Source organism: Oppia nitens, unplaced genomic scaffold (genome assembly GCF_028296485.1).
Source record: "Oppia nitens isolate AA-2021 unplaced genomic scaffold, nextdenovo-longstitch-racon4-pilon3 scaffold13_pilon_pilon_pilon, whole genome shotgun sequence".
In the NCBI taxonomy this organism is placed as follows: domain Eukaryota; kingdom Metazoa; phylum Arthropoda; class Arachnida; order Sarcoptiformes; family Oppiidae; genus Oppia; species Oppia nitens.
The window spans coordinates 1,631,377-1,656,006 of NW_026533192.1; the positions used below are offsets into that span (position 1 = coordinate 1,631,377).

Consider the following 24,630-nt stretch of genomic DNA (forward strand, 5'->3'; position numbering starts at 1 on the left):
AAATATTTATATCTACTAATTATTTATTAACTTAATTACAATTAGCGAAGTAATGCAATTAATTCAAACAAATTTTAATCTTAAATACTTATAAATTGTTTTAAAAGATTGTGAAATAGAAATTATTAACTAAAAAAAGATTAAATATATTAAATGTTAAATTTATGCGATAAATAAATGAAAAATATTTATATTAACAATAAATTGAAAACATATTAATTATCAATTGATTTACGACTCATTTCTTTTGAATCGTTTATCGTTTTGAAGACAAATCATTGGTTCAAACGAACGCTTCTTTGTTTGTAATATCTGTTTGTCGACAAACTCTTCAAATTCATTATCGTCTGTCCAATCGTTTGGCTCATCAGTCGATTCATTAACATCTAGTCTTTGGTCGCAATTATCGGTCTTTAAATATGACAAACAAATAATTAATTGAAAATCATATATAAATAACTCATTTATTACATCTGATTGTTGTTTATCTCCGCAATGTTGAGGCACTAACTGAACGCTGTCTGCAGTCATGTCTGACAACATGACCCGAGTCTTGTCCTCTAAATTTTGATTCAACACATTGGCCACTGATTTGATAGTTTTGACAGAAATTGACATTTCTTTGCCATTTGCAGCCATAAAGACAAATGCTTTATTGTCTTTGGTCTTCACAGTCTTTGATGAGATGAGTTGGTCACTGATGGGCACTTCATCACTAGTTTCTGACTTATCCTCTTTGGCCGGTCTTTTCTGTGGTGTCTTTAGCGGACACTTAAACTTTTTGACACATTTAGACATTTGTTGACAATTAAGTGATAATCTTATGTTATGTTATGTAATGTCACACAATGTCTGCAAAATTACAAACAATAATAATATCAAATCATATGAATATTCATATACTGTATGACATATTAAACATATTATTATTATATTTGATTTTCTATTATACTATTATATATACAGTATATTCTATTGAATATTTAATATACCATAACTTCAATTGTTTTTATTTAAAATTTAGTGCAAATATAACTTAATATAATATTTGTAAATAATAAAAATATCAATTTACAATTATCAATATTATATTATTTATTAAATACTATAGATTTGGTTGTTTGCTATTTTAAAATTCAATTGTTTTCATATTATTTTATTTTTAAAAATTTAAGAAATTTTGAAAAATATTGAGTACAAGTGTTGGAAATAAGTTAAACTAAATGTCATTTATATAAACTTAATACAAATAACTCACATTTTAGACAATTTCGTAGACTTTTGCCCCAAATATAAGAATATACTGTATTAATAATACAAATAACTTATATATTAGGTTCAAAAATAAGCAAATTTTGGTTTTTTGGTTAAGTTTAATAGTTTTAATTGTTAATATAAGTTTTAACTTAAATAATATAACACAAGATTAATATACTGTAGAGTTGATTTACCGTATATACTAAATATTAAAATTTAACAAAATTACAATTTATTATTATATTAACATTTGTGTTTTTAAGTAAACGTGAATATAAATTTATATATAATTAACATTACAATTATTTCGCAAAAGTTATATAAATTGATTGTTGACGAAAATTGATGAAAATTGATTGATGTGTAACAATGTTTAACAATTGGTATTATTGCGAATTTGTTATAAATCTCTTGTATTGTCTTTATTGGGATTTCGTCCATAATATTGTCTCAGACTGTTGTTTAAGATTGTATACAAAAGATTTTTACAATTATGAAACCCATGAAATGACACCAATAGTAGTATATACTGAGGGTCTGTATTTGAATTAACAATATTTTTATAATTAATTGATGAATTATATTTAATTTTTATAGATAAGATTATCGATGATTTCATTTATTATAACAGCAATTATAAAGAGTCTGACAAAACTGTTAAAGTGGTGCTCATCAGTGATGATAAAGAATTAAATGAAATTTTGCTAAAAGATGTCAATCTAATGATTAATGCATACGATATGATGAGATCAGTGAAGATATCAAAAGATCTGAGATTAAGACAAAAGCAATACACTATGAAAGTGTCGGCAATTAATAAACCATTACTATTACGATCTCAACTAACAAAAGGTGATTAAGATTTATAATATCATTGTTTATATAAAGAAAATGTTTTTTTTTGTAGACAAAATCACTTCAGTTTCTATAGAAGAAAGAGTAAATCAAATGACGAGAATCAGCGATAATGAGATACAATTAATTGATAAATACAGTCGTTTAGTCAGTGATGCCGTCAAAAATGGTTTCAAAATTCAATGCAATGATCCGATTATCGTACCTTTTGAACCATAAAAGCATTTTAATAATTCATTAAAACTACAAATTGTTATATAAATTTATTATTATTATTATTATTTATTTTGTTTTGAAAGCAATAATAAAAATATCATTCACTTTAAGAGATATATAATCAAAGTTAGCGGTTAAGAAACAATCGAAATCATTGCCAACAATGCAATGCCAGAGATTCATGTCTTGAGGTTCCAGATGTGTCTTAATATAGGCGGCAATCTGTCCAAAGTTATAGCGACCGCATAGACTCACCGCTTCTTTAGTTAAATTAACGGCTCGTTTCTGTGAAGAGCTGTTCATTGATGTGCCAATCGTTTCGTAGACAAGTTTGTCGATATGTGGTCTACGCTTAAGAAAACAATTATCCTGACCGTCAACTTTGACTGTCTTTCTACTGCTAATAGGATTGTATTGACATCCATTTTCGTGTTGAGAAAGTTGACCATAAGTGACAGTCAGAGGACATCCCGACTTTTTCGAGCCAAAGGTGCACTTGACTTTCAAATCATTTAAATGGTTTTTCATAAACCGAGGAATCGGAACCAACATATTTTCACTGAAAGACTTCCTATCCTATGGTTTTTATTTCATTATATTAAATAACTAATTATAATAAATTTTAATTACTTCTAATAAAAATGGATACCTTAGGGCAAGACTTGTTGATTGCAAACCAATCTGAAATACATGTCTTGCAAAAGGCATGTTCACAACTATCGATCATTAATGGATCAGTTAATATATCTGTGCAAATACAACACAAAAGTTCTTCATCAATGGTGTTGTCTATCAATCGATTCAAATCCAAACCCATTTTGTAAATTGCAATATATGTTTATCAGTAAATAATTGAAACACTTTTTTGACAAATATTTTTCAATACAATTAGTCAATAACTTAGATTTCAAACTTGATGTATGCTTAACATGAACTCAGGGCTAATTTACTACCAGTTCATACAGTATTTGATTTTACATTAAAGTACAAAAATTTTCAAAATAATATTTAGTTTATGATTACAACAAGTTTTATTGGCAAATCATCATAAGTATTAATAATACTTTTAATAATAATAATATTTTAATGTGAAAGAACTGTATATAATATTACTAATAATATTAATAAGTACTTTAAAAATAATAAGTGAATCGATTTAGCAAATTATATTAATTATACAATAATTGTAATTATAAATCTTATAGCTTTATACTAAATATCTGATAAACAATACATTCAATTTAAAAATGACCAAGGACATGACATAATAGCATCGGCATTATTATCTAGTTAATTTTACAATTAATCAAAAATGACCAATTACAATAATGTTGAGTTTAATATTAATATTTATCTACAATTATGTCATTTTTAAATTCAATGTATTGTTTATCAGATATTTAGTATAAACTAACACTCGATTACCTGTTTAACCAAATACTCTCCCAAATGCATAGGCTATATGTATCCACACTTTTAATACAGAGTATGATAGTTGTACAGTAAGTATTCATAATTATTGTAAATAATTTTGTTTAGATATTACTGTATTTTATAATTCAATATTTACAGTTAAATTAGTTAAAATAGTAATAGATTTATTAATATCTAAATTATATTAGACTGAAAATACATAATTTACTGTATATTTAATATGTAATCACTTTAGATGTACCGGTAATTAAAAAATTATTACTTCAGTTTAAGTAACTAAATGTTTGATAAATACAATAATTATGTCATTTATTTAACAATTATTGAGATAATGAGTGTATTGTCTTATATTATGTATCAATAAAATGATCAAATGAATGGTTAAATTAGATAAATTGGACGAGTGGTCTAATTTGTGGATCAATTGCCACACAATAATGACATCTCCAGAGAATGTTATTCGACATATTAATGACATTAAGAAGTGATCTTTTGACTCCCGAACACTCGATATGATAGTATTGTCTACAATGGGATTGGCATCGGATCCATACATCCTTATTGATGGTCACTGTTTGGTGACACTCACCGCACCAATAATCTACACTTTGGTGATCGACGTTATCAATCAATGGTAAGAGTTGTGGTACTTCAGGACTCGGCATTGACTCGATGTCATCCAAGTCTAGCTGCGGGTCTTGACTCGAATCGGGAGTTGTATTAGGACTATGAATACGGATCTCTTGATCATCATTACCATCTTCTTGACAAATGTATTGTTTGGTCACAAATAGTGATTGTGATTGTTGGCCATCAGTGGCCAATCGTTGACTCGGCTCATAATCTAATCCTTGCGATGGATTTATCGATTGTGTATACGTATGATCACTTAAATAAGATGTTTTGGGATCAGTTTCGGTGATATTATCCATAATTGAATGTATTGTTAGACACAATGTGTTGGTTACACACAAATACTGTTAACAATGTATTTATTTGCGTTAAACGCTTATCCCATGTGTTTGTGACAAACAATAGGACATAAATTTCTAGTAATTTATTTTAATTTGTAATACAATTTGTATTTAATTATTTAATTATAAAATAATAATCAACTCATTGTTAAAGCAATGGTAAAGTATTATCTAATATAATGTTTAGTATATTTAAGACTAATTATAATATTTTGTAATAAATTTTAATTATCCTATAAATATCTTGTATATGATATCAATGTATTTATGTATAAGAAATAAATGGTTATTATATCCTAATTATTATTTTATTGCAATTGAATAGTCATATAATGATAATGAATATCTGTATCATTACACTGATTCTTGTGGTGCATATGGTATTAAATGGTTTGGTTATATCCGTCGGAGTCAATCGACACCATTGTTTTCTGCGGGTATCTATTTCACGACAAAACCGCCGCATCGATACAATGAAAGCCAAATATTATATAACAATTACGGATCGCAATGGTATCGGTATAAGGATAGGGCTAAATATGTGGTTAAAGTGGAAATGGATGAATTGGATCCATTGCTTATTGAGGAACACAATCTGTTGGGCCGTAATTTTGTGTGCTATAAACACTTTAAAGTTCGGGTCAATGAAAGTCAGGTCAACGAAACTCAGTTCAAAGAAACTCAGGTCAACCAAAGTCAGGTCATAGGGTATGAACGATATAGACCTGCAATTATATACGACTATATAGACTATTATAGACAGTCGTGAACTTACAGTATTTGCATATACTTTACATATGATTTTAAATATCATTAAGTCTACAGTACATCAAATTATAATAAATTATAATTTTCATGTTATGTTTATATAGTATTTACCTTTAAAGTGATTAATGATATATAATTAGATTTTTAATATTGAATAATTTGTACTTTATTTTGATTATTAAATACGATATATAATAAATTAAAAATCAACATTTGTGTAAACTGTAATTAATGTAATATGAGATTACAATTATTAACAAAACAATATTAAACAAAATTTTAATATTTTTCAATAAATTGGTAAAATAGAGAGCTTTTAAATAGCTTACAATTACCGGTAATAGTAATTTTCAATCAAATTCAATATACAGCGTAAAATAATTTAAAAGTTGCTGTAATACAGTAATTTAATCAATCTATAGTTTACAAATTTTCATAATATTTAAATTAATGAAACTTAAACTTTATAATAATTTCTGAAAAATTATAAATCAAACAAATATTTAATAATTGAAAACAAATTTAAAATAATATTTATTGTATAATAATTATTAAATAAATACCCTATAATGATAGCGATAATGAGTACCCGATAGTCATAAGATCAATAATAGCAATCAATTAGTTTATAATTATATTAGCCATTGGTATCTTCGTCATCGGAATCCTCCCAATCACTGCTATCATTTAAATCTTGGTCATCACTATAAGGGGAACAACTTTTTGGTAAATGATTATCCCAGTTATCAAATATAATTGGGTCCAAAAAGCAACTAAGAGTATGTTTAACATTATAAATACGTGACACAAACCATAAATATTTGAGTGATTTATCAGCAATAAAGCAAACATCAAAAGCTAATCGATCGCCAAAATGCAAAAATGCATTCAAATCTTCGACGCTTTGACCATAAATTGAGACATTGGTGTCAACAATAAAGTTATGACAAAACTCTTTATCGTTAATCAGTTTGGTCTCAATAATAGCCCAATTATTCTTTACTTTCGATACTCGACCCGTTAGACGACCCGTTATTTCGTTTCCGTATTCATACAACAAATCAAACTCTTGTCGCCGATCTTTACCAATAACTTCTGAATTCAAATCAATAAAATATTTTTTCTTTCCTTTCTTTCTCTTTGACGTGATTTCGATTGAAGTAATGAATTGATTTGAATGAAATGCAATTATCTTATCAATTGTTAGTTTATTCTTAGTTATGACAAAATCACAGACAATCGGATGCTTTTCTCGAAGAATATGAGTTAGTTCTGATGCCAACTTTCGGCCAAATCGATACAAATATGAAGAGACAAAGTTTCGGATTAATGACGAAGAGGTTTTCAACAAACAGTTTAAAATGTTATTACATTTTTCTTCAGGTCTGTCAATGGCTACTGTCCTCTGAAACAAATCATAGCTAAAGAAAGGTTTCAATTCGGTTATCAAATGAATTAAAACGCTTTCGTTATTATAATTGATGTCTAATTCAATCTTTTGGTTTTCACTTTTCTTATTCTTTTTACTCTTTAATCTGTCTTTAAATCCAATCCACGACTGATAAGCCAAGAATGGCTTTTGACAGTTGTTTTCAACTGATTGAATCAAATCCGTAAGAATCACTTCTTTGTCGACAATTTCGTTAAATATGAAGACAATGAGTTCAAAAACCAATAGATTGTCGTCGAAAGAGTCTAACGAATAGTTTAACTCCAAATCAAATAACATTTTCGGTTTTAAGACACCAATTGTTACATCGCTTTCATTGTTATCGGTTAGTTGACCGTCGGTATTGAATTTCAAGTAGTGATTGTTTATGATATGACCAGTGATCGGGTCGTATGTAAAGTAATGCTTGTTTTCATAGATGAAGTTTAATAGACTGGACTTTAGGTCGTGACCAGTGGTCACGTTGTTTTCAATCCATTGCTTCAAAGGCTTAAATCTTGAGACACTTCCGACAAGATTGGAGGCCATTGTCGGCATATTGTCCGCCGACCGCTTGTCAACCAATGATTGCATGTAATCAATCAAATTATTTCTCATATCATTCATTGTGTCACTGATTGTGATATTAATCGATGAACCGCTTAGTTATGCATTTAGTGGTCGACTATTAGACTAAATAATGTAGAGTTTGAATGTTATTGTCATTGACTACCAGTGCTATAGCCTATAGTTGTTGACTAATATATCGCTATTTTACAGTCATTGCGTAATATTAGTGATGTTGAACTAAATCTTATAAAAAAAGGTTTAAAACTATTATTAAAATGTATCCACAATTGTAGCCAAACTAATAAAGTTTGTTAAGCACAAGATATTTATAATAATAATCAAAATTTAATTAATACAGTATTGTAGTATTATTAATTATAAATTTATTTATATTTTTTATTTTACATTAAATAAGTTAATGTAATACAAGAAATATTTTGTTTTTCGTAAAATTGTTTAAATTAGTTTTAAATTTCATTAGTTTTTTTAATTTTTCAATTAGTATGCAATCACAATAAAATATTATTATTATTATAAATAAGTAATACATATATTTAATACATTGTAATTTTTTATTAATACAATAAAATTAATAAATCCTTACAAATATTGCTATCAACAATATTTATTTTATTATAACTGTTAGATTTAAAATAAATTAATTATAGAAATAAATCAAAATAATAGATAATTTTTCTAAAATTATTAAACTTGATTCTATTCAACTATTTTTTTAAATCTAAAATTCATTAACTAATTGCAATAAATACAGAAAATACTATTTTATTTTGTGTTACAAATTATAATAAAAATAATAAATTAATTTATAATATATTCTTAGTTTATTCTTAAAACATAATTTAAATAGTATTGTCAATTGTGACCAAACCTACAAAATTTGTGAAGCATTTGAAACATTGAATACAATGATTAAATTAATAGCATTTGACATTGTATTACACAATACATTCAAATCATAGTATGTTATTATCAGATCAAACAAATTATACAATATTTATTACATGAGTGTAATATTACAACACAAATGTAATAAAATAAAATTTAATTATTTTAGATTTTTTAATTATAACGTAAAGTTAATTGTAATATACTGTATTTACGAATATTATTACAAATATTTTTTACATGTTTATAAATAAATATTTTAAAGATATTTAATACATACTTAATAAACCGTAAGTGAAAATTTTAATCTCAATCTCATTTCAATTAATTTAAATACAAATTTGATTTAAATATTTAAAATGCAATTTATATAACTTAGTGTTAGATTATTATATATGAAAAAATAATACATAAGAGATTTACAAAAAAAACTATTGATCTATTATATAATCAATTAAATATTAATATTCATCATTGTGTGACCACTCGTACGTAAAATATTGAATAAAATTTATATTAAACGTAGAGTTCGGAAAAATTTCCTTACGTTTTATTTTCTAAAAGTTGCAAATTTCCCCCCCATCCTAACTGGGAATATATTTTCATGTGATACGCTAATTGAACGCTAATTCACAAATTTTATTATAAGGTTTGAAAAACATATGTTATATCAAATTGTATATTAACTAGTATTGTCAAATAGTCACTAAATTTATTCAATTTTTTTATATTTCAATGATTATGCTAAATATTAGTTTTAGTATTTTTATCCAAATATAAAACATATTTTTCATTTAAAGAGCTAGAGAGGGAAAATAAAATATTTCCGGGAATTTGAAAGGAATAAATTTTCCCGAACTCTAATTAAGCGTAATTCATATGATTCTTAAATATTGGGTAACAAAAGTTTGCCCACAAAAATGAAAACAATGTTTTAATGTATTAAATAACAGATTTACGGTAATGATGTTTAAGTGCTAATATTTGTATACTAAAAACTTATGATAACTTAAAATTGTAATATAAAATACTGTATAATTAAAACGTATAAATATTTAAATTATGATAAAATAAATTCGTGTAAATTTGTGTAAATTCTGTTAAATTTATGTGTATTTAACACATAATTAACAAATTGTTTGCGCACTTTATCGGCGCCATTCAGTGCCTTCTGGTTTATTTATAATTGGATCCACTGTAGGATCATAACTATCAATTTGAATGTTAAGTTGTTTGCATAACAGTATCATAACATTGTCCACATAGTCATGAATCACGAGATCAGCTTTGGTGTCAAATTTGGTCGGTTGAAGATTAATGATAACAACGCGACCAGAGTTGAGCTTCTTTGATAGGAAAGGCATTGAACCGACCGGTTCTATCTGTAAGGTTGTGCCCAAACAAATAGATAAATCACTTTCACGAGAGTACTTGTCAGCCCATTTGAGTTCATTTTTGGGCAACTCGTCCTCCCAATCGAGAATAGTGTCCCGAAGATACCCACGACATGGTCGCGAACTTCTCAGACACTGCCTATCGGATACCTTAAGAGCCATAGTATGGCTCGGTGTCGACCTTATAAATCTGGAGTTACAATGTGTACATTCATCCAGAAAGAAGTTGCCGTGAAGTTCAGCTATTTGTCGGCGACGGATATTAGTCCTCAAGAACAAGCCGTCAATGTTCTGACTAATGATAAATCGGATGGATTTTGCTTTTATTAGTGATATCAAAGCCATATGTGTTTGTGTTGGAAAACACTTAGCCAGTGACCGATCGTTTGTCTCGGCGTCGGGTTTGACGCCTTTTTTCTCTTGTGTCCAAATGCCATTCGGGCCACTAAATAGTCAGTCAAATGTTATTTATTAAATATCATATATAAAATCTAATCATCACTTAGTTTACCGAAAGTCGGGAATACCGGCTGATGTACTAATACCGGCGCCGCAATAAACAACACATGACTTGGACTGCGCCAACCATTTGGCCAATAGTTGTACTTTGGACTCAACCTCTTCAGGAGATTCAAAAATCTAATGACAAAAAAATAATAAATGATTCAAACGATCGTCACATTGAAAACACTTACTTCTTGAAGACCACAAACACCTTTGTTGTCGTAATCGGACAAACCGTTCGCATAATTGGCTGACATTTGACAACAAATGTGTTATAAACTAACAAATGATTGAATGAAACAAAAATAAACCGTTTTTTGTAATTATCTAATCATTGATTACAACCAATCAGTCATTCATATGATTTATCAGTAAATATTGTGTTTGTTTTGACTGAAAATCACATTCAATTCAATTCAACATTTAATACACATTTAATACACATTTAATACACATTTCTATTGTAAACATATTTTTCCAAATTTTTCATTATATTTATTAATATGATTTGCAATGAATTTTCAACACAATTTCAACACAAATAATGTTAATATTATTATTACAATTAAATCCCTAATAAATACAGTAATACTATAGTATTAAATACAATAGAATTGACGTAATTTATATTAATATGAATGATGTCATACAGTAAATGCTATACAAAAGGAGTGTTGAATAGAGTGTTAAACTTTAATTTCAATACATATTCAATATATACTCTGTATTACTATTACTACAGTATTAATATTAGTCTCTATTTGGTTGACATTTACAGCAATCAAATGTTGTTAACAATCACTGACTTAATGATCGAATCAAACGTTTGTTGATTTTGAATGAATCGATGATTCGATTAATGAATTCAATTGTCATTCAATAGCAATGCAGTCATTGAAGAGATAATTATATTAATTGAGTTGTCGTTTGAATTTAGGATCAATTAATTGATTTTAGTATTGAGTTATTTAGGCATAGATTTTGAGGTGAATGTCATGTCAACCGACGGGTCAGATAAGCGGTCAGTTGACATAAAGTCTGGAAATATTAAACAGTCGGGCGATGAAGTGTTGGATCCGATGGAAGCGTTGTCTCAGTTGGAGAAACTTATATCACAAACAAAAGAGTTTGTCTCAAATGACAACAAGAAGTTGACTTTCAATGACAACAAATTGCTCAACGATTTGTTGGACAAACCCATCAGCAATGGTAATGATAACGATGTAAATAAAGAAAGCGATGGCGAGTCTGTTGACGACATGAATGGGGATTTAGCCGATGATGAAGAAGATCTTATTGATGAAGAAGTGTCAGATACAGACAATCGAGACAATGATAAAAACAACTCAAAGGGATTAAAGAGAACGAGTGATAATTGTGAAGAGGATAACAATTGTAGTGATGATGAAGATTATGACAACGAAAATAAAGTATCAAAGCCTAAGAAGAAAATGAGATCGTCTGAGAAGAAAAAGAAAACATCGACACCAAAGGCTAAGAAGCGATTATCTAATCCAATGAAGAGGAAAAATATTAAGGATATTATGAATGAAAACGATTTGGACAAAGACACACAATTGGCCCGAAAAGAGGAAGAAGAAAGACTTCAAAGACAAATAGAGCGCGAAAATCAAAGACGACACGAACTGATTCCCAATAAGACTGACAATAATTTTTTGTCGTTCAGGTATTCATTAATTTTTATTTGAATTATTATTTTTAGTTAATATATATTTATTTGAAGATTTGCCGAAATTCCAGACAACGATGAAGTGCTTCTTAGCAGTGATGATGAAAGACGTAATGAATCGGCAGTACATAACAAATCAATCAGTAATCAAACTGCAGATTCAATTGATATAATAGACTTATCATCGGGTGATGAGGACTTTACACCATCAATAACACCTTCCAATGGATGCTCTGGTTTTAACAATAGAAGAGTGGATTACGAAAACAGTGGAATTTCATTAGATTACAATATGGTTGGCGCTGACGATGTCGATGACATTCAAATTGTTGATAACAGCGAAATGACTCATAACACACTCGAAGATATGAATAACTGTGGTTCACATACAGATGACACTTTGAACGCACCAGACGTTGAAGGCCGAGTACTGGTTAATGTTGGTCATCCAACTGAAGATTCCGATATATTTTTGGCGCCACAACTATCTCGAAGTGTTAAACCGCACCAAATCGGAGGCATTCGCTTTATGTACGATAATATTGTTGAATCGTTGGATATGTTTAAAAGTTCACCCGGTTTTGGGTGTATTCTCGCACATTCAATGGGTTTAGGAAAGACCATTCAGGTATTACCGATACTCTTATAATTTCAATGATATGATTATATTATAAACATTTCTTAACATTAGGTGATCTCATTCATCGACATTCTCTTGAGTCACACAAACGCTAAACTAGTTCTTTGTATTGTTCCTATAAATACACTACAAAATTGGATCAATGAGTTTAATATATGGTTACCCGATTCAACTATAGATAAATTCTTTCAAAAACCCGGACACGAAACTCCCGGTGAAGTAAAGTATAGATCATTTAAGGTCTACGATATTAATGACGCAAAGTCTACTATAACGAGAGCTAAAGAGATACTACTTTGGCGTAAAAATGGAGGCGTTTTACTTATGGGTTACGAAATGTTTAGAATATTGACATCGAATATAAAACAAAAGTCTAAAAAAGATGAAGAGATTAATCCATTTGAATTTGAAAAGATGAATACAGCTGTCAAAGAGTCATTGTTAACACATCCGGATCTGATTGTCTGTGATGAAGGACATCGCATCAAGAATGCTAAGGCAGGCATAAGTCAAGCTTTGAAACTAATTAAAACTAAACGAAGAATTGTTTTAACGGGTTATCCATTGCAAAACAATTTGATTGAGTACTGGTGTATGATTGACTTCGTTAGACCTAATTATTTGGGAACCAGACATGAGTTTATCAATATGTTTGAGAAACCAATCACTAATGGCCAGTGTATTGATTCAACTGGATATGACAAACAACTTATGAGATACCGGACACATGTATTGTACCAATTATTGAAAGGATTTGTCCAAAGGTCTCAATTACAGACTATATATATTTTTATACAATTATTTTAAACAATATTTTTATTTTACAGACGCAGTCATATAGTGCTCCAGAATGCTCTGCCCATGAAAAATGAATACGTGTTGATGTGTCGAATGACTAAATTACAAAAAGATCTGATGATGGCATTCATGGACACAGCAATCCATGATCCCGACTCTTTAGGCACATATAAGGGTCGCATAAATATTTTAGTCATTTTTGCCGTTTGCTGTAAAATATGGAACCATCCGGATATCATTTATGATATTCTTCGGGAAGGTATATCTCGTGATGATCTCGACATCGAAGCTATTCCAACGAAAAACAATAAGACTAACAGAAATAAGAAGAAAAATGATAATAATATGAACAATAATTTGGATTCATTTATTAAGAATGGATTTGGATTAGACTCAAATCGGATGAAAGGAAATAATTATTCAAATGATTTGATGAGTGAGTTATTTGATGCTCCGTTGAGGACAAGAAATGAAGGAATAATTGATTATTCGTGGGCTGAGCCAAAACTTGGTGATTATAAAGTGGGACTAATCGAGAATTCTTTTAAAATGTTTTTATTATTCGAGATAATCAAAGAGAGTATTGCTTTGGGCGACAGATTATTGATATTTAGTCAATCGTTAATGACTTTGGATCTAATAGAAAGATTTCTACAGTCAAGAACAGTGCCAAATACAGGGAACAATTGGATTAAGAATGTAACATATTATCGATTAGACGGATCGACTTCTACTCACGAGAGAGAAAGATATATCGAAAAGTTTAATAAAACAAAAGACGCCCATCTTTTTCTTATATCTACCAAAGCTGGAAGTCTTGGTATTAATCTAATTGGTGCCAATCGTATTGTAATATTTGATGCCAGTTGGAACCCATGTCATGACGCACAGGCAGCCTGTCGTATATATCGCTACGGACAGGTACCAGTATTTTATAAAATTACCTGTAGTTTGAAAATAATTGCAATTTTGATCAAATTAGGCCAAACCGTGTTATATTTATCGACTGATTTGCGACAACTCACTGGAGAAAAAAATGTATGACAGACAGGTCAACAAACAAGGAATGGCCAATCGGGTAGTGGATGAACAAAATATTGAGGCCAACTTTACGTGGAGAGAAATTACCGAATTGTTGGCCGATTTAAATACAATAGAAGAGCCACCCATTGAAGTGTTTACTGTCGAACAGTTGTCTAAATTTAATGACGAACTCATTAAAAGGATTTGTCGCAAACATAACTACTCAATAACACGACTTCCCTTTGAACACGAATCGCTATTTTTGGATAGAAAGGAACAGAAGTTGAATTCTCTGGAAAAACGAATGGCTTTCAGACAATATGATGAAGCAAAACGAGGAAAGGTTACTAACGATATGCTTTCATCTCCATATTCACTCAATCACACCACTAGTAACTATCCTCCTTATGGACTACCATTTGGAGGGGGAGGGAGTGTCAAGTTTGAGCCAACTTATAATTCATTGCCGGATCAGATTACTCCTACTCCTAATCCATTTTATTTGAATGGTGTTAACTCATATCCTAATGTGAGTCAACCATTGCCTGCATATCCACCACAACCTCGAAATATACATTTCCAAAACTTTGACTCCATTGCCGAAAATATGGTTCGCAGTGGAAATACAGTCAAAAAGCTAAGAGTGCCCAATGACTTAAATATTAGTGTAGGGCTTAATAATTCAGTCAGTATTAAAAGAGGTGAAGAAGTTATGGTTATTCAAACTCCTAAAGGTCTTTACCTCAGAACAAATGAGGGTCACATCATATCCATAAAAAATTCTCAATCAAATGCCTTTTTGTCACAAATGCCTTCATCTATGCCTCAATCGAGTAACTCATTTGGTGTAAGTATTAATTGTTTTTATTATGACAAATGACTTAATTAAATATTGATGTTTAGGTTCTTCAGCCAAACTTACAATGTGGTGGTACTGTTCATTGTTTGCCGTCATCACTAAGACTTACCGGTAACTCTACGTCCACTGTTTCGCACCCACCAGAAGTGGTCCAATTAAGTGATGACGACGACGACAATGACGACGACGATAAGTTACAAATGACTAACATTTCCGATAATAATGAGACACAAACTATCGATAGCAGTACTAATGATCCATCAATATTGTCAAACGGATCGACAGCTAATTTAGATACATACCCAACAGCTGAAGAGATTAATAATTCAATGGACCAGTTCTTAGTGTCGACAGTGGATAACGATGACGACGATGAGTGCCAAAAATACTCGAATGATTTGTCATTTGATTCACTACTTGATGAACCATTAGACAACTCTTCATTGATTGACACCACGTCTTCAATTGATAATCTTATGCCTTCTCATAGTTCTCACGATAACTCTATAACATATTGAGAACATTGGGATTTAAATTGATTTTTGTAATTTAATTAAAAATATATAAATAATTAAATCTCATAAAATTATTAATAATTTGATTGCCTATCAAATTGTTATATTATTTTTTAATTACACAATTACTCTATTTCTATTGTCGTTGGATTATATTATCGGTAATTGTAATTATTGTAAATTATTATTTGCATGTTTTGTATTACTATTATATAGTAATTATTTATATTTAAATCTTATATATTATATAATACTGTAGTTAATTAACGAAATCAAACAAAATTGTAAATATATTTTATAAATTGCATTTATAAAATGCCAAATATTTTGTCACATGTAATCATAAAAAAATATAATTTTATTTAAAAAATTGACTACGTGTTTGTTAATTTAATTGTAAACACATTAAAAGTGTTAATTTATTACATACAGTATAAATATTTGTTATTTAACACAGTTAGGTAAGTGGATAGTCCTCAATGTCAAGCTCAGGGACACTCATTATAATGCAATGCATACCTTATAATGGCACTAAAATTGCACTACTAATAAGTAGGGTTCGGTAAATTGCATTACCAGTACTCGTTTTATTATAGATAACTTGATTATGTTCCCTCCTCTCTGGAAATTCCAAAGGAATCTAATTCATTATCTTACTATCTATTGAACCCTAAACAACAAATTTTATTATAAGGTTTACAAAATAATTGTTGTATTAAACTATTTTAAATGGCATTGAATATTTCAATGAAATTTTATGTTAAATATTTAAGTTTTTGTACTATTTATTGCAATTATATAAAATATATTTCTCTTTCTAACGATGAGGGATGGAAAATAAAATATTTTCCGGTAAAGTTGGGAGGATTTTATTAGGGAACTTCCCTCCCTTAAATGTTGCCCAAACTCTTATAATATAAATTTTTTTAAATTTCTATATTACCGGTAATCAAAATTGATTCAAAAATTTGCTAGTTTAATTATAATTTTTAAAAAAAATTTTATGAACTAATTACTAATTAATTAGTAATTAGTTATTTTAAATGATTATTAAGTTATTAATTATTTTATTATTTTAATTAAAAATATGTTTATTTTTATAATAGATATCTATTAGTAATATTATCAAATATAAAAATTATATTTAATAACATCTTTTTTAAAAAAAATTCTAGTTAGTAACACATATTTTATTAATACTATATGCACTATAATTAAATAATTTAAAATAAATCATAAATTGTTAAAAAAAATTAATGATAAAATTTATTACACAATTCTATCAATAATTTATTGCATTCCCAGTAAGTTATTCTTAAACTAAACTAAAAAGATATTTGGATTTTACAAAGCATTTCTCAAAATTAAATAAAAACAAAATTAGTTACTTGTTTTCAACAAATCATTGGTCGTTTAAATATAAATTAATATAAATTTTATAATTTAATGATAAAAATAAGCTGATTTTCAGGTCACTGTCAAAATACTTATACAGTATTAATATACTGTAACATATTTACTACTATATTACATTATCAAACTGTCACACTATCACTGATGAAATTAAAAAATTAGTTGTTTTTCAACAAAATTCATTTGAATTCAAATCAAATACTATAAAAACCAGATCTAAATAATCATAAAGAAATTATTGGTATAAAAAGTTTTGTAAAAATTATTTTTATGCGAAAAATACTATCTAATAAATTATTTAATACAATTTTAACTTTAATTTTCTGAAATTTTGAGATATTTAAGGAATTGATATTTTCTTAAAAATAGTTAGTTTCTAAAAATTTATAGAAACTTATGTCTAATATTTATGTACTGTATTTCTATTCTATGAATAATATATTGGTTTATTAATTAATTAACTTATTAAGTATTATAATTTACAATAAATTAAGTATTATAATGAATGGCAAAATTGAAGAGTCGAATAGTAATTTAAAAGTAATTATATTAAAATTTCATAAAAAATTAATATTTCTAATAATTTAATTTTAAAAAAAGTATTTATCGGGTTTTGGGAATGAGTTTACCAGTGAAGATGAACGATGTCCCGGATCGTTGCCTATTGGACAGGTATCTAATGTACTTAAAAAATAAAATATTATTTAAAATTGATTATTACGTCTATATATTAAAGAACACTCCACAAGTATGTCCATATGGGTTATATGCCGAACAACTATCGGGAACTGCATTTACAGCGCCCCGGGAGCACAATAAGAGAACGTAAGGGTTTTCAATAATAATTTTAAATTACAAAAATAATTATGATTTAATAATAATTTGATCCAACAGCTGGTTTTATCGTATCAGACCATCAGTAATTCATAGTCCATTTATGCCATACACTAATGGAAACGTTACATCAAACTGGGATCAAATTGAACCGACACCTAATCAGTTGCGCTGGAATTCATTCAAAATGCCATCAAACGAATTAAAAGTAGATTTCGTGGACGGATTAAACACTATTTGTGGTGCAGGAGATACCAGGTCTCGACACGGAATGGCTGTTCATATTTATGCCATCAATAATTCAATGGAGAATAAGTGCTTTTATAATTCAGATGGAGATCTTCTAATTGTACCACAAATAGGACAACTGTTGATTACCACAGAATTTGGTAGAATACAAGTCGAACCAAACGAGATCTGTGTTATACAACAAGGCATCAAGTTTTCAGTGGACATCACCCAACCGTCCCGGGGATACGTACTTGAAGTCTACGATAATCATTTTGTTTTACCAACTTTAGGCCCAATTGGAGCCAATGGTTTAGCTAATCCGCACCATTTCTTAACTCCCACCGCTCGCTATGAGGATCGAGAATGTGTTTATAAAGTGATCAATAAATTTAATGGAAAGTTATTTGTGGCCAAACAATCATACAGTCCTTTCGATGTAGTGGCCTGGTATGGAAACTATGTGCCGTATAAATATAATTTGGCAAACTTTATGGTCATCAATTCAGTGTCATTTGATCACGCGGTCAGTCATTGTTTAAAAATTGATAAATAATTATTTTATATTATATAAAAATATTTGGTTATTTAGGATCCGTCTATATTTACAGTACTGACGTGTCCGTCTGAAAAGCCCGGTGTGGCCATTGCCGACTTTGTAATATTTCCGCCGCGATGGGGAGTAGCTGACCACACTTTCCGGCCACCGTATTATCACCGAAACTGTATGAGTGAGTTCATGGGCTTAATTAAAGGAACATATGAAGCAAAAGAGGGTGGCTTTCAACCCGGAGGCGCTAGCCTTCACTCAATGATGACACCTCACGGTCCAGACTACCAGTGCTTTACAAAAGCAATTACCGATGACCTTAAGCCTCAACGTATAGCTGAAGGGACTATGGTTTGTATAAATTAGTTTTAGAAATAATTATTTATATTAATTGTAATTTTAATTTCCAGGCGTTTATGTTTGAAAGCTCATTAAGTTTAGTGACCACTGAATGGGGACTTAAGACATGTCAAACATTGGATGAAAATTATTACAAATGTTGGTCTGATTTAAAAAGCAATTTTAATACAACTACTAAACAAAAATAAAAACACTATTATTAAGATAAATATAATATATCTTATATGATCATTATAATCATAGTTTTTATTTTATAATAAATTTTCATCTTTAAATATTTATCTCTGTAAATTATAATACATTTTAATTATCATAAGTTGTGATTCACAACTCAATAAAAAATATTTATATAAATGTTATTAAAATAAATGAATTAAGAAATTACCAATTTTTCTTAATTAAATAAATAAAATTTTACTCAATGTTCAGTTTAATAACAATATGAAAAAGTGTGAGATTTAAAAAAAAATTTAATGAAATATATTTTTTAAAATTTGCATGGTACTAATTTTATAAATTTTTTACAAGTAATTTAAATATACAGTACATTTTTATTATTTAATAATTATAGTAAACTAAAGTTATTATTGCTATTAATGTTTTTATAGAATTTCATTGCATTTATATAAAGACTACATTTATATTTATAAATAAATAAGTTATGGCTATTAGTAATTTAATTAACAGTACTTAATGTTTAATACATCGACATTTATTACTGTAATTGTTTTATTCAAATATTTTTATAATTATTACAATTAATTACAACTAATAGTTTTGTTGTTTAAAAATAAAATGTTATTTAATAGTTTATAATACTGTATAAACTTTATATATTCAATACATAAGTTATAGTATTATATTGAAACACGTAATAATAGTTTAAATATTTGACTTTATTTAGAAAATATAAAAATATTTTTAATAACAAAATTAATATCAAACATAAGTAATTAATTAAAAAATACAATATTCACATATATGCTATTTGTTTATTGTTAAATGTAAAATCATTAATAATATAAATAAAAGTGCTATTGAAAGTTATTTGATAAACTAAAAGTATTTGAGCTAGATCATATTGATTTACTTAAATCATACAAAAATGTGATTCAAAATACAAATTATTATAAAATTGTTTATTTTTATTTGAATATTAATTTTGAACAAAAGGAATATACAGTTATATAATATCCTATTAAATACATTATATATATATATATATTTGAATATAAATTAACATATCCTATGATATAATGAATGAAATCAATGACAACGAAAAGTGTGTTAAAAACAGTGTGAACTATATGTTGACTATATGTGTGTCGCGACTATAGTATGGTATTAGGGCTTCAATGAGTCGGCCATTGCTTTATCATTAGAGTCAATACATTGCATTACAATCATTATGTGTTGACTTTGTTTATGAAATAACATTTGATTGCTTTTATTATTAAGTAATTATATCTTTAGCCACAATAATGAATGTACTTAACTGATAGGTAAGTGTATAATCAATGATAATCTCTATATAAATATGACTAACCCTTAGTATAATAATAAACATATAACAAAATCAATGGTTTACGTGACATATCCCAGTGCTATACCATAACATTATTACTATAGTCTATAACACACCAATGTATTTGTCTTTTTAAATGCTTAGGTAGTGTTTAGTGTCTGTGCAAAACACCCGTTCCCTTTGCTAAACACTTACATTATCTAACTTTAAACTATATTTACAATTAGTGTCCACTTTAGCCATGATTTGGTTGTTATAAATGATTTAATATTATTATATACATTGTGTGTCCATAAAACTGATGTAATGATTGAATACAATTTGAGTCAATGTATTGCAATCATTGACTTAACACTCACTATATGTTTGTTCACAAAATAATTGTTTTTTTGTGTGTTTTATTAGTTTCTGAGGTTTGGTTTGCCATAGGGTTTGGGTTTTATGATATTATATATGATATTTAATTTTGAAGATTAATGTTTGATACCAATTGATCCAATGCTACTGTAGTTTAATTAATTAATTAATTAATTAATTAATTCATTTCATTTTTGAAATAATTATTATTTTATTGAAAATTAAATGATTTAATAGTTAGTATAAACTTAGTTTATTAAGTGATCAGTAAACCATTGCATTCAATATTTAATGAAATAGATAGTAATGTATGTTTAATATATTGATATAGTAATTGTGTTTTGAATAATACTATTAAAATTTGCAAATTAATTGAATAAATCAATTGCAATACAATTAAATAGTTTGTATTAAACAAATTGATTGTTTTAATTAGCATTCAATTGATTTACAAATAGTTAACAAATGCTTATAGTTTAGTAATAAATGTTTGATATTATGTTAATTAACGATAATATTGAAAATGTTTATAAAATGACTTTTAGGTCATCACTGAAATTCAATTGACTGACGATTGCAGTGACGACTTAAACAAGAGTTTGTCATTGATTTTGATGGCCATCTCATCCCAGCATTGATTGAAGTGATAATTGAAAGCATAAGAAAAAATAGTGAAAACAATGAATTCAAATATTATTGATTTGATGACACAAATTGGTCTCCGATTTGAACCCAAAATTAGTCATTTGATTAGTTGATCGCAAGATTTAACGTTATATTGCAATCAAAATTAAGAGATAGTTAATAGTAATTGAAAAGATATTTATTAATATTTATTGTAAATTAATTGCAACTTAAGTTCAAAACCTGTTAATTGATTTATAATTTGATAAATTTGTTGATCAAATGCGAGTATAACTCAAAAGAGTCACCAAAACTTCAAATCGGACGACTCATTAAATTAAATTTTCCTCAAGTTTTCAAAATCTAATAACAAAGTCAAAGATAATACCAGATGTTGGAAGACATGACAACGCAGACCCGATCACAGACCAGATGTTTTTCACCTGTTTTTCCAAAAGACGAATCAAATTGCAAGAAATTAAAGATAGACAGACATTCAGATTGTAAAACAGTCAGCAATAAGAAGAATGTCAAACAAAATGACATCAAAGAGGAAGACAATTCTGGCGAAGGTCTGGACAGTCCGGCATTTCGTCTGAGACCTCGAAGAAGTACACCGAAGCCAACGCCCTCATCTCACGGCAAACGATTTTCACCGTTTACTGCAATGATGGAGAGGTTGAAACATTTGAAGGACGGATCAGATGTTAAACGAAAATTATTATTCAACAAACAAAAGGTCTATCCGTCGACTTTTAATTCTGACGAAAATGTGCCACTAATACGAGTAATACCTCCTCGTTCACCGACATCGTCAGTAAAGGAAGATATATTTGTGTCACCATTTGTACCGAAAATATCGACAAAAGAGCTCGAAATGGACAAAGAGTACGGCGTTAACTACATTTCGCTAAAGATTATCATGAAAGAGGACCTGGACTTGAATGGCGAGAAGTTGGTCAAACTCATAGCCACCGGTGCCAACATTGAGGAGACCTCTCAGGCTTCCACTTCTAAGTCGATGTAATAATTGATTTTTTAATAGTTTTGTTTAATCAATAATTTAATTTTTTTAGAGAAACTGTTGTTTACGAACCAAAGATATCCATCTATTTGTTTGGCACTTATGTCAACTGTAGAGCAGAGAAGGATAAAATTATCAATATTGTTAAGTTTAAGACAAAATCACAACCACTTGTAGATAGTGATCAACCAATTGGAGGCGATTTTGACTTTGCAATTGTTGTTCAGTCTTCTCCTGAAGAAAATTGGATACCATTTGTGTCTATAACTAACACATGGAAACCACCTGAAGATCCGCGAGAACTAAACAAGACTCTGTTTATTAAGGCTCCCGATGGACGACGACCTGAGTTCAGCTCATATACGAGCAAGAAATAGATGACAAACAAGAAATAGTGAATAGTTTTTTGTTACATATTATATATAAATAACTCAAAATTTTTAGATTTAAAATAATTTAAATTACCGTATCTTTTGTTTGTTTGATCTCAAGTACTATAAAACAAATGAAAAGATTTATTTCACAAAAATGTATACATTTTGTAATAATTTAGATTTTCATTATATGTCTATTCTGTCTATATTATTATTATTATTATTATTATTATTATTATTATTATTATTATTATTATTATTATTATTATTATTATTATATACCGTATGTTATATATTGTTTGATTATTGTATATTTTTAGATAATTATTCATATTATAATATTATAGCCTCATTTGCCTTCACTATATAAATATATATTGAATATAATGTAGGTTTTTCTATCATCACAATATTTTTCATGTTAGCTTTATTTTTGATGGTATTATAATTATTATTGCAATTATATTAATATTTTATTATAATTACAATTATTAACAAAAAGTTAATAATAATATTATTATATATATTATACTGTATGTTTTCATTATTTTATAATCAAAAATAGTAAACACGATAAGCAGCATATTATACAGAAATATTTTAAATTGTATTCAATTAAAACAATGGTTTAATAAGTTATGATATTGTCTGTCAACTGTTTAAAAATATATATTTAACAAAAATTATATACAAATGTTTTATTGATAATTATTTATATAAGAAAAATTATTTCTCACTCATTAATTATATTAAAGTTGTATATTTTGATTTAGTTTATAAATTTGTAGGTATTATTTGCATAAATATACATATAATTTATTATTACTTATAAATAATGATTTTATTTAAGTATTCAATTATTTAAAAAAAGTGTTCTTACATTATAAAACAGTACTGTTTAATGAAAATAATAATTATTATAAACTGTAAAAGTGTTTACCGGTAATCGATTTAAATATTTAAATTATAATAGTGTGAAACAAAAAATAATTGCCACTTTGATAACGATTTTTAAATCAGTATATATTAATTTGTGTTATTAATAGACTACTGAACACACAATATGATAATTTTTGACACAGAAATCATTGATAATAATAATATACTTTACAATTCAAAATCATTTTCCATTATATTAATGTTATTTTTGTATATATCTGATAAAATCGGACACAAACTCTTTGACTACTACTATAAAAAGATTAATTGATTGTATATTTTGAATGATTGCATACAATAATAAATATATAAAATAAATAAATAATTTATATGATTAAATAAAAATGATTTTTTTTATTTATTGCAATTACAATTTTCAACATTTCAAGTGATAGCATTTATTTTAATACAAATAATCTTTAATAATTATAATAAAAAAATTTATTTAATGATAAGATTTGAACTTGAAATTATATTTACAAATATATTTTTTTAAATGTATATAAATTATAAAACTAAAAAAATCGTTATTACAATAAATTTGAAACTATACACAATAATAATACAATA

General features: G+C 27.5%; 7 protein-coding genes across 9 annotated transcripts; 4 read left to right on the forward strand and 3 right to left on the reverse strand.

The window, feature by feature from the left end:
* Positions 1–161: 161 nt before the first annotated feature.
* LOC128958902 (uncharacterized) lies at positions 162–1,313 on the reverse strand. Its single transcript, XM_054304865.1, has 3 exons — positions 1,259–1,313; positions 472–852; positions 162–411 (listed from the first exon to the last, which is right to left on the reverse strand). The coding sequence occupies exons 2-3, from the start codon at positions 796–798 to the stop codon at positions 232–234; spliced, it is 507 nt and encodes a 168-aa protein (XP_054160840.1). The 5' UTR covers positions 799–852; positions 1,259–1,313; the 3' UTR covers positions 162–231.
* A 152-nt stretch (positions 1,314–1,465) lies between these two features.
* LOC128958871 (uncharacterized) lies at positions 1,466–2,353 on the forward strand. Its single transcript, XM_054304833.1, has 3 exons — positions 1,466–1,792; positions 1,855–2,109; positions 2,165–2,353. Exons 1-3 carry the CDS (start codon positions 1,627–1,629, stop codon positions 2,329–2,331), a joined length of 588 nt encoding a protein of 195 aa, XP_054160808.1. The 5' UTR covers positions 1,466–1,626; the 3' UTR covers positions 2,332–2,353.
* LOC128960282 (uncharacterized) lies at positions 2,350–3,302 on the reverse strand. The gene is made up of 3 exons (XM_054306358.1): positions 2,978–3,302; positions 2,413–2,904; positions 2,350–2,355 (listed from the first exon to the last, which is right to left on the reverse strand). Exons 1-3 carry the CDS (start codon positions 3,143–3,145, stop codon positions 2,350–2,352), a joined length of 666 nt encoding a protein of 221 aa, XP_054162333.1. The 5' UTR covers positions 3,146–3,302.
* A 5,685-nt stretch (positions 3,303–8,987) lies between these two features.
* LOC128958469 (NAD-dependent protein deacylase sirtuin-6-like) lies at positions 8,988–10,761 on the reverse strand. Its single transcript, XM_054304332.1, has 3 exons — positions 10,499–10,761; positions 10,315–10,442; positions 8,988–10,248 (listed from the first exon to the last, which is right to left on the reverse strand). The coding sequence occupies exons 1-3, from the start codon at positions 10,562–10,564 to the stop codon at positions 9,558–9,560; spliced, it is 885 nt and encodes a 294-aa protein (XP_054160307.1). The 5' UTR covers positions 10,565–10,761; the 3' UTR covers positions 8,988–9,557.
* A 292-nt stretch (positions 10,762–11,053) lies between these two features.
* On the forward strand, positions 11,054–15,835 carry LOC128960293 (helicase ARIP4-like). The gene is made up of 6 exons (XM_054306369.1): positions 11,054–11,994; positions 12,052–12,625; positions 12,689–13,401; positions 13,465–14,356; positions 14,418–15,305; positions 15,362–15,835. The coding sequence occupies exons 1-6, from the start codon at positions 11,303–11,305 to the stop codon at positions 15,833–15,835; spliced, it is 4,233 nt and encodes a 1,410-aa protein (XP_054162344.1). The 5' UTR covers positions 11,054–11,302.
* Positions 15,836–17,526: 1,691 nt separating this feature from the next.
* Positions 17,527–19,428, forward strand: LOC128960992 (homogentisate 1,2-dioxygenase-like). The gene is made up of 6 exons (XM_054307185.1): positions 17,527–17,785; positions 17,846–17,917; positions 17,982–18,070; positions 18,140–18,833; positions 18,900–19,208; positions 19,268–19,428. Exons 1-6 carry the CDS (start codon positions 17,747–17,749, stop codon positions 19,403–19,405), a joined length of 1,341 nt encoding a protein of 446 aa, XP_054163160.1. The 5' UTR covers positions 17,527–17,746; the 3' UTR covers positions 19,406–19,428.
* Positions 19,429–20,490: 1,062 nt separating this feature from the next.
* On the forward strand, positions 20,491–23,231 carry LOC128959944 (uncharacterized). 3 transcript variants are annotated; one of them, XM_054305994.1, is made up of 3 exons: positions 20,491–20,719; positions 21,645–22,746; positions 22,800–23,231. In XM_054305994.1, exons 2-3 carry the CDS (start codon positions 22,115–22,117, stop codon positions 23,122–23,124), a joined length of 957 nt encoding a protein of 318 aa, XP_054161969.1. In that variant the 5' UTR covers positions 20,491–20,719; positions 21,645–22,114; the 3' UTR covers positions 23,125–23,231. The 3 variants fall into 3 exon arrangements, with proteins under 3 accessions (XP_054161969.1, XP_054161962.1, XP_054161977.1); XM_054305987.1 differs by lacking the exon at positions 20,491–20,719 and adding an exon at positions 20,813–21,172; XM_054306002.1 differs by lacking the exon at positions 20,491–20,719 and adding an exon at positions 20,813–21,155.
* Positions 23,232–24,630: the final 1,399 nt, after the last annotated feature.

What these genes read in the sequence shown, in the direction of transcription:
- LOC128958902 (XM_054304865.1), bottom strand. Translation starts at nt 798, where the DNA reads ATGTCTAAATGTGTCAAAAAGTTTAAGTGTCCGCTAAAGACACCACAG. An exon ending in GAGATAAACAACAATCAGAT is followed by an intron (nt 412 to 471) that starts GTAATAAATGAG and finishes TCATATTTAAAG; the next exon opens with ACCGATAATTGCGACCAAAG.
- LOC128958871 (XM_054304833.1), top strand. Translation starts at nt 1,627, where the DNA reads ATGTTTAACAATTGGTATTATTGCGAATTTGTTATAAATCTCTTGTAT. An exon ending in AATAGTAGTATATACTGAGG is followed by an intron (nt 1,793 to 1,854) that starts GTCTGTATTTGA and finishes TAATTTTTATAG; the next exon opens with ATAAGATTATCGATGATTTC. An exon ending in ACGATCTCAACTAACAAAAG is followed by an intron (nt 2,110 to 2,164) that starts GTGATTAAGATT and finishes TTTTTTTTGTAG; the next exon opens with ACAAAATCACTTCAGTTTCT.
- LOC128960282 (XM_054306358.1), bottom strand. Translation starts at nt 3,145, where the DNA reads ATGGGTTTGGATTTGAATCGATTGATAGACAACACCATTGATGAAGAA. An exon ending in TCAACAAGTCTTGCCCTAAG is followed by an intron (nt 2,905 to 2,977) that starts GTATCCATTTTT and finishes TAAAAACCATAG; the next exon opens with GATAGGAAGTCTTTCAGTGA.
- LOC128958469 (XM_054304332.1), bottom strand. Translation starts at nt 10,564, where the DNA reads ATGTCAGCCAATTATGCGAACGGTTTGTCCGATTACGACAACAAAGGT. An exon ending in GTGTTTGTGGTCTTCAAGAA is followed by an intron (nt 10,443 to 10,498) that starts GTAAGTGTTTTC and finishes TTTTGTCATTAG; the next exon opens with ATTTTTGAATCTCCTGAAGA. An exon ending in GCCGGTATTCCCGACTTTCG is followed by an intron (nt 10,249 to 10,314) that starts GTAAACTAAGTG and finishes CTGACTATTTAG; the next exon opens with TGGCCCGAATGGCATTTGGA.
- LOC128960293 (XM_054306369.1), top strand. Translation starts at nt 11,303, where the DNA reads ATGTCAACCGACGGGTCAGATAAGCGGTCAGTTGACATAAAGTCTGGA. An exon ending in GTTTAGGAAAGACCATTCAG is followed by an intron (nt 12,626 to 12,688) that starts GTATTACCGATA and finishes TCTTAACATTAG; the next exon opens with GTGATCTCATTCATCGACAT. An exon ending in GTATATATCGCTACGGACAG is followed by an intron (nt 14,357 to 14,417) that starts GTACCAGTATTT and finishes TGATCAAATTAG; the next exon opens with GCCAAACCGTGTTATATTTA.
- LOC128960992 (XM_054307185.1), top strand. Translation starts at nt 17,747, where the DNA reads ATGAATGGCAAAATTGAAGAGTCGAATAGTAATTTAAAA. An exon ending in AGTCGAATAGTAATTTAAAA is followed by an intron (nt 17,786 to 17,845) that starts GTAATTATATTA and finishes TTTTAAAAAAAG; the next exon opens with TATTTATCGGGTTTTGGGAA. An exon ending in CAGTGTCATTTGATCACGCG is followed by an intron (nt 18,834 to 18,899) that starts GTCAGTCATTGT and finishes TTGGTTATTTAG; the next exon opens with GATCCGTCTATATTTACAGT.
- LOC128959944 (XM_054305994.1), top strand. Translation starts at nt 22,115, where the DNA reads ATGTTGGAAGACATGACAACGCAGACCCGATCACAGACCAGATGTTTT. An exon ending in GCTTCCACTTCTAAGTCGAT is followed by an intron (nt 22,747 to 22,799) that starts GTAATAATTGAT and finishes TAATTTTTTTAG; the next exon opens with AGAAACTGTTGTTTACGAAC.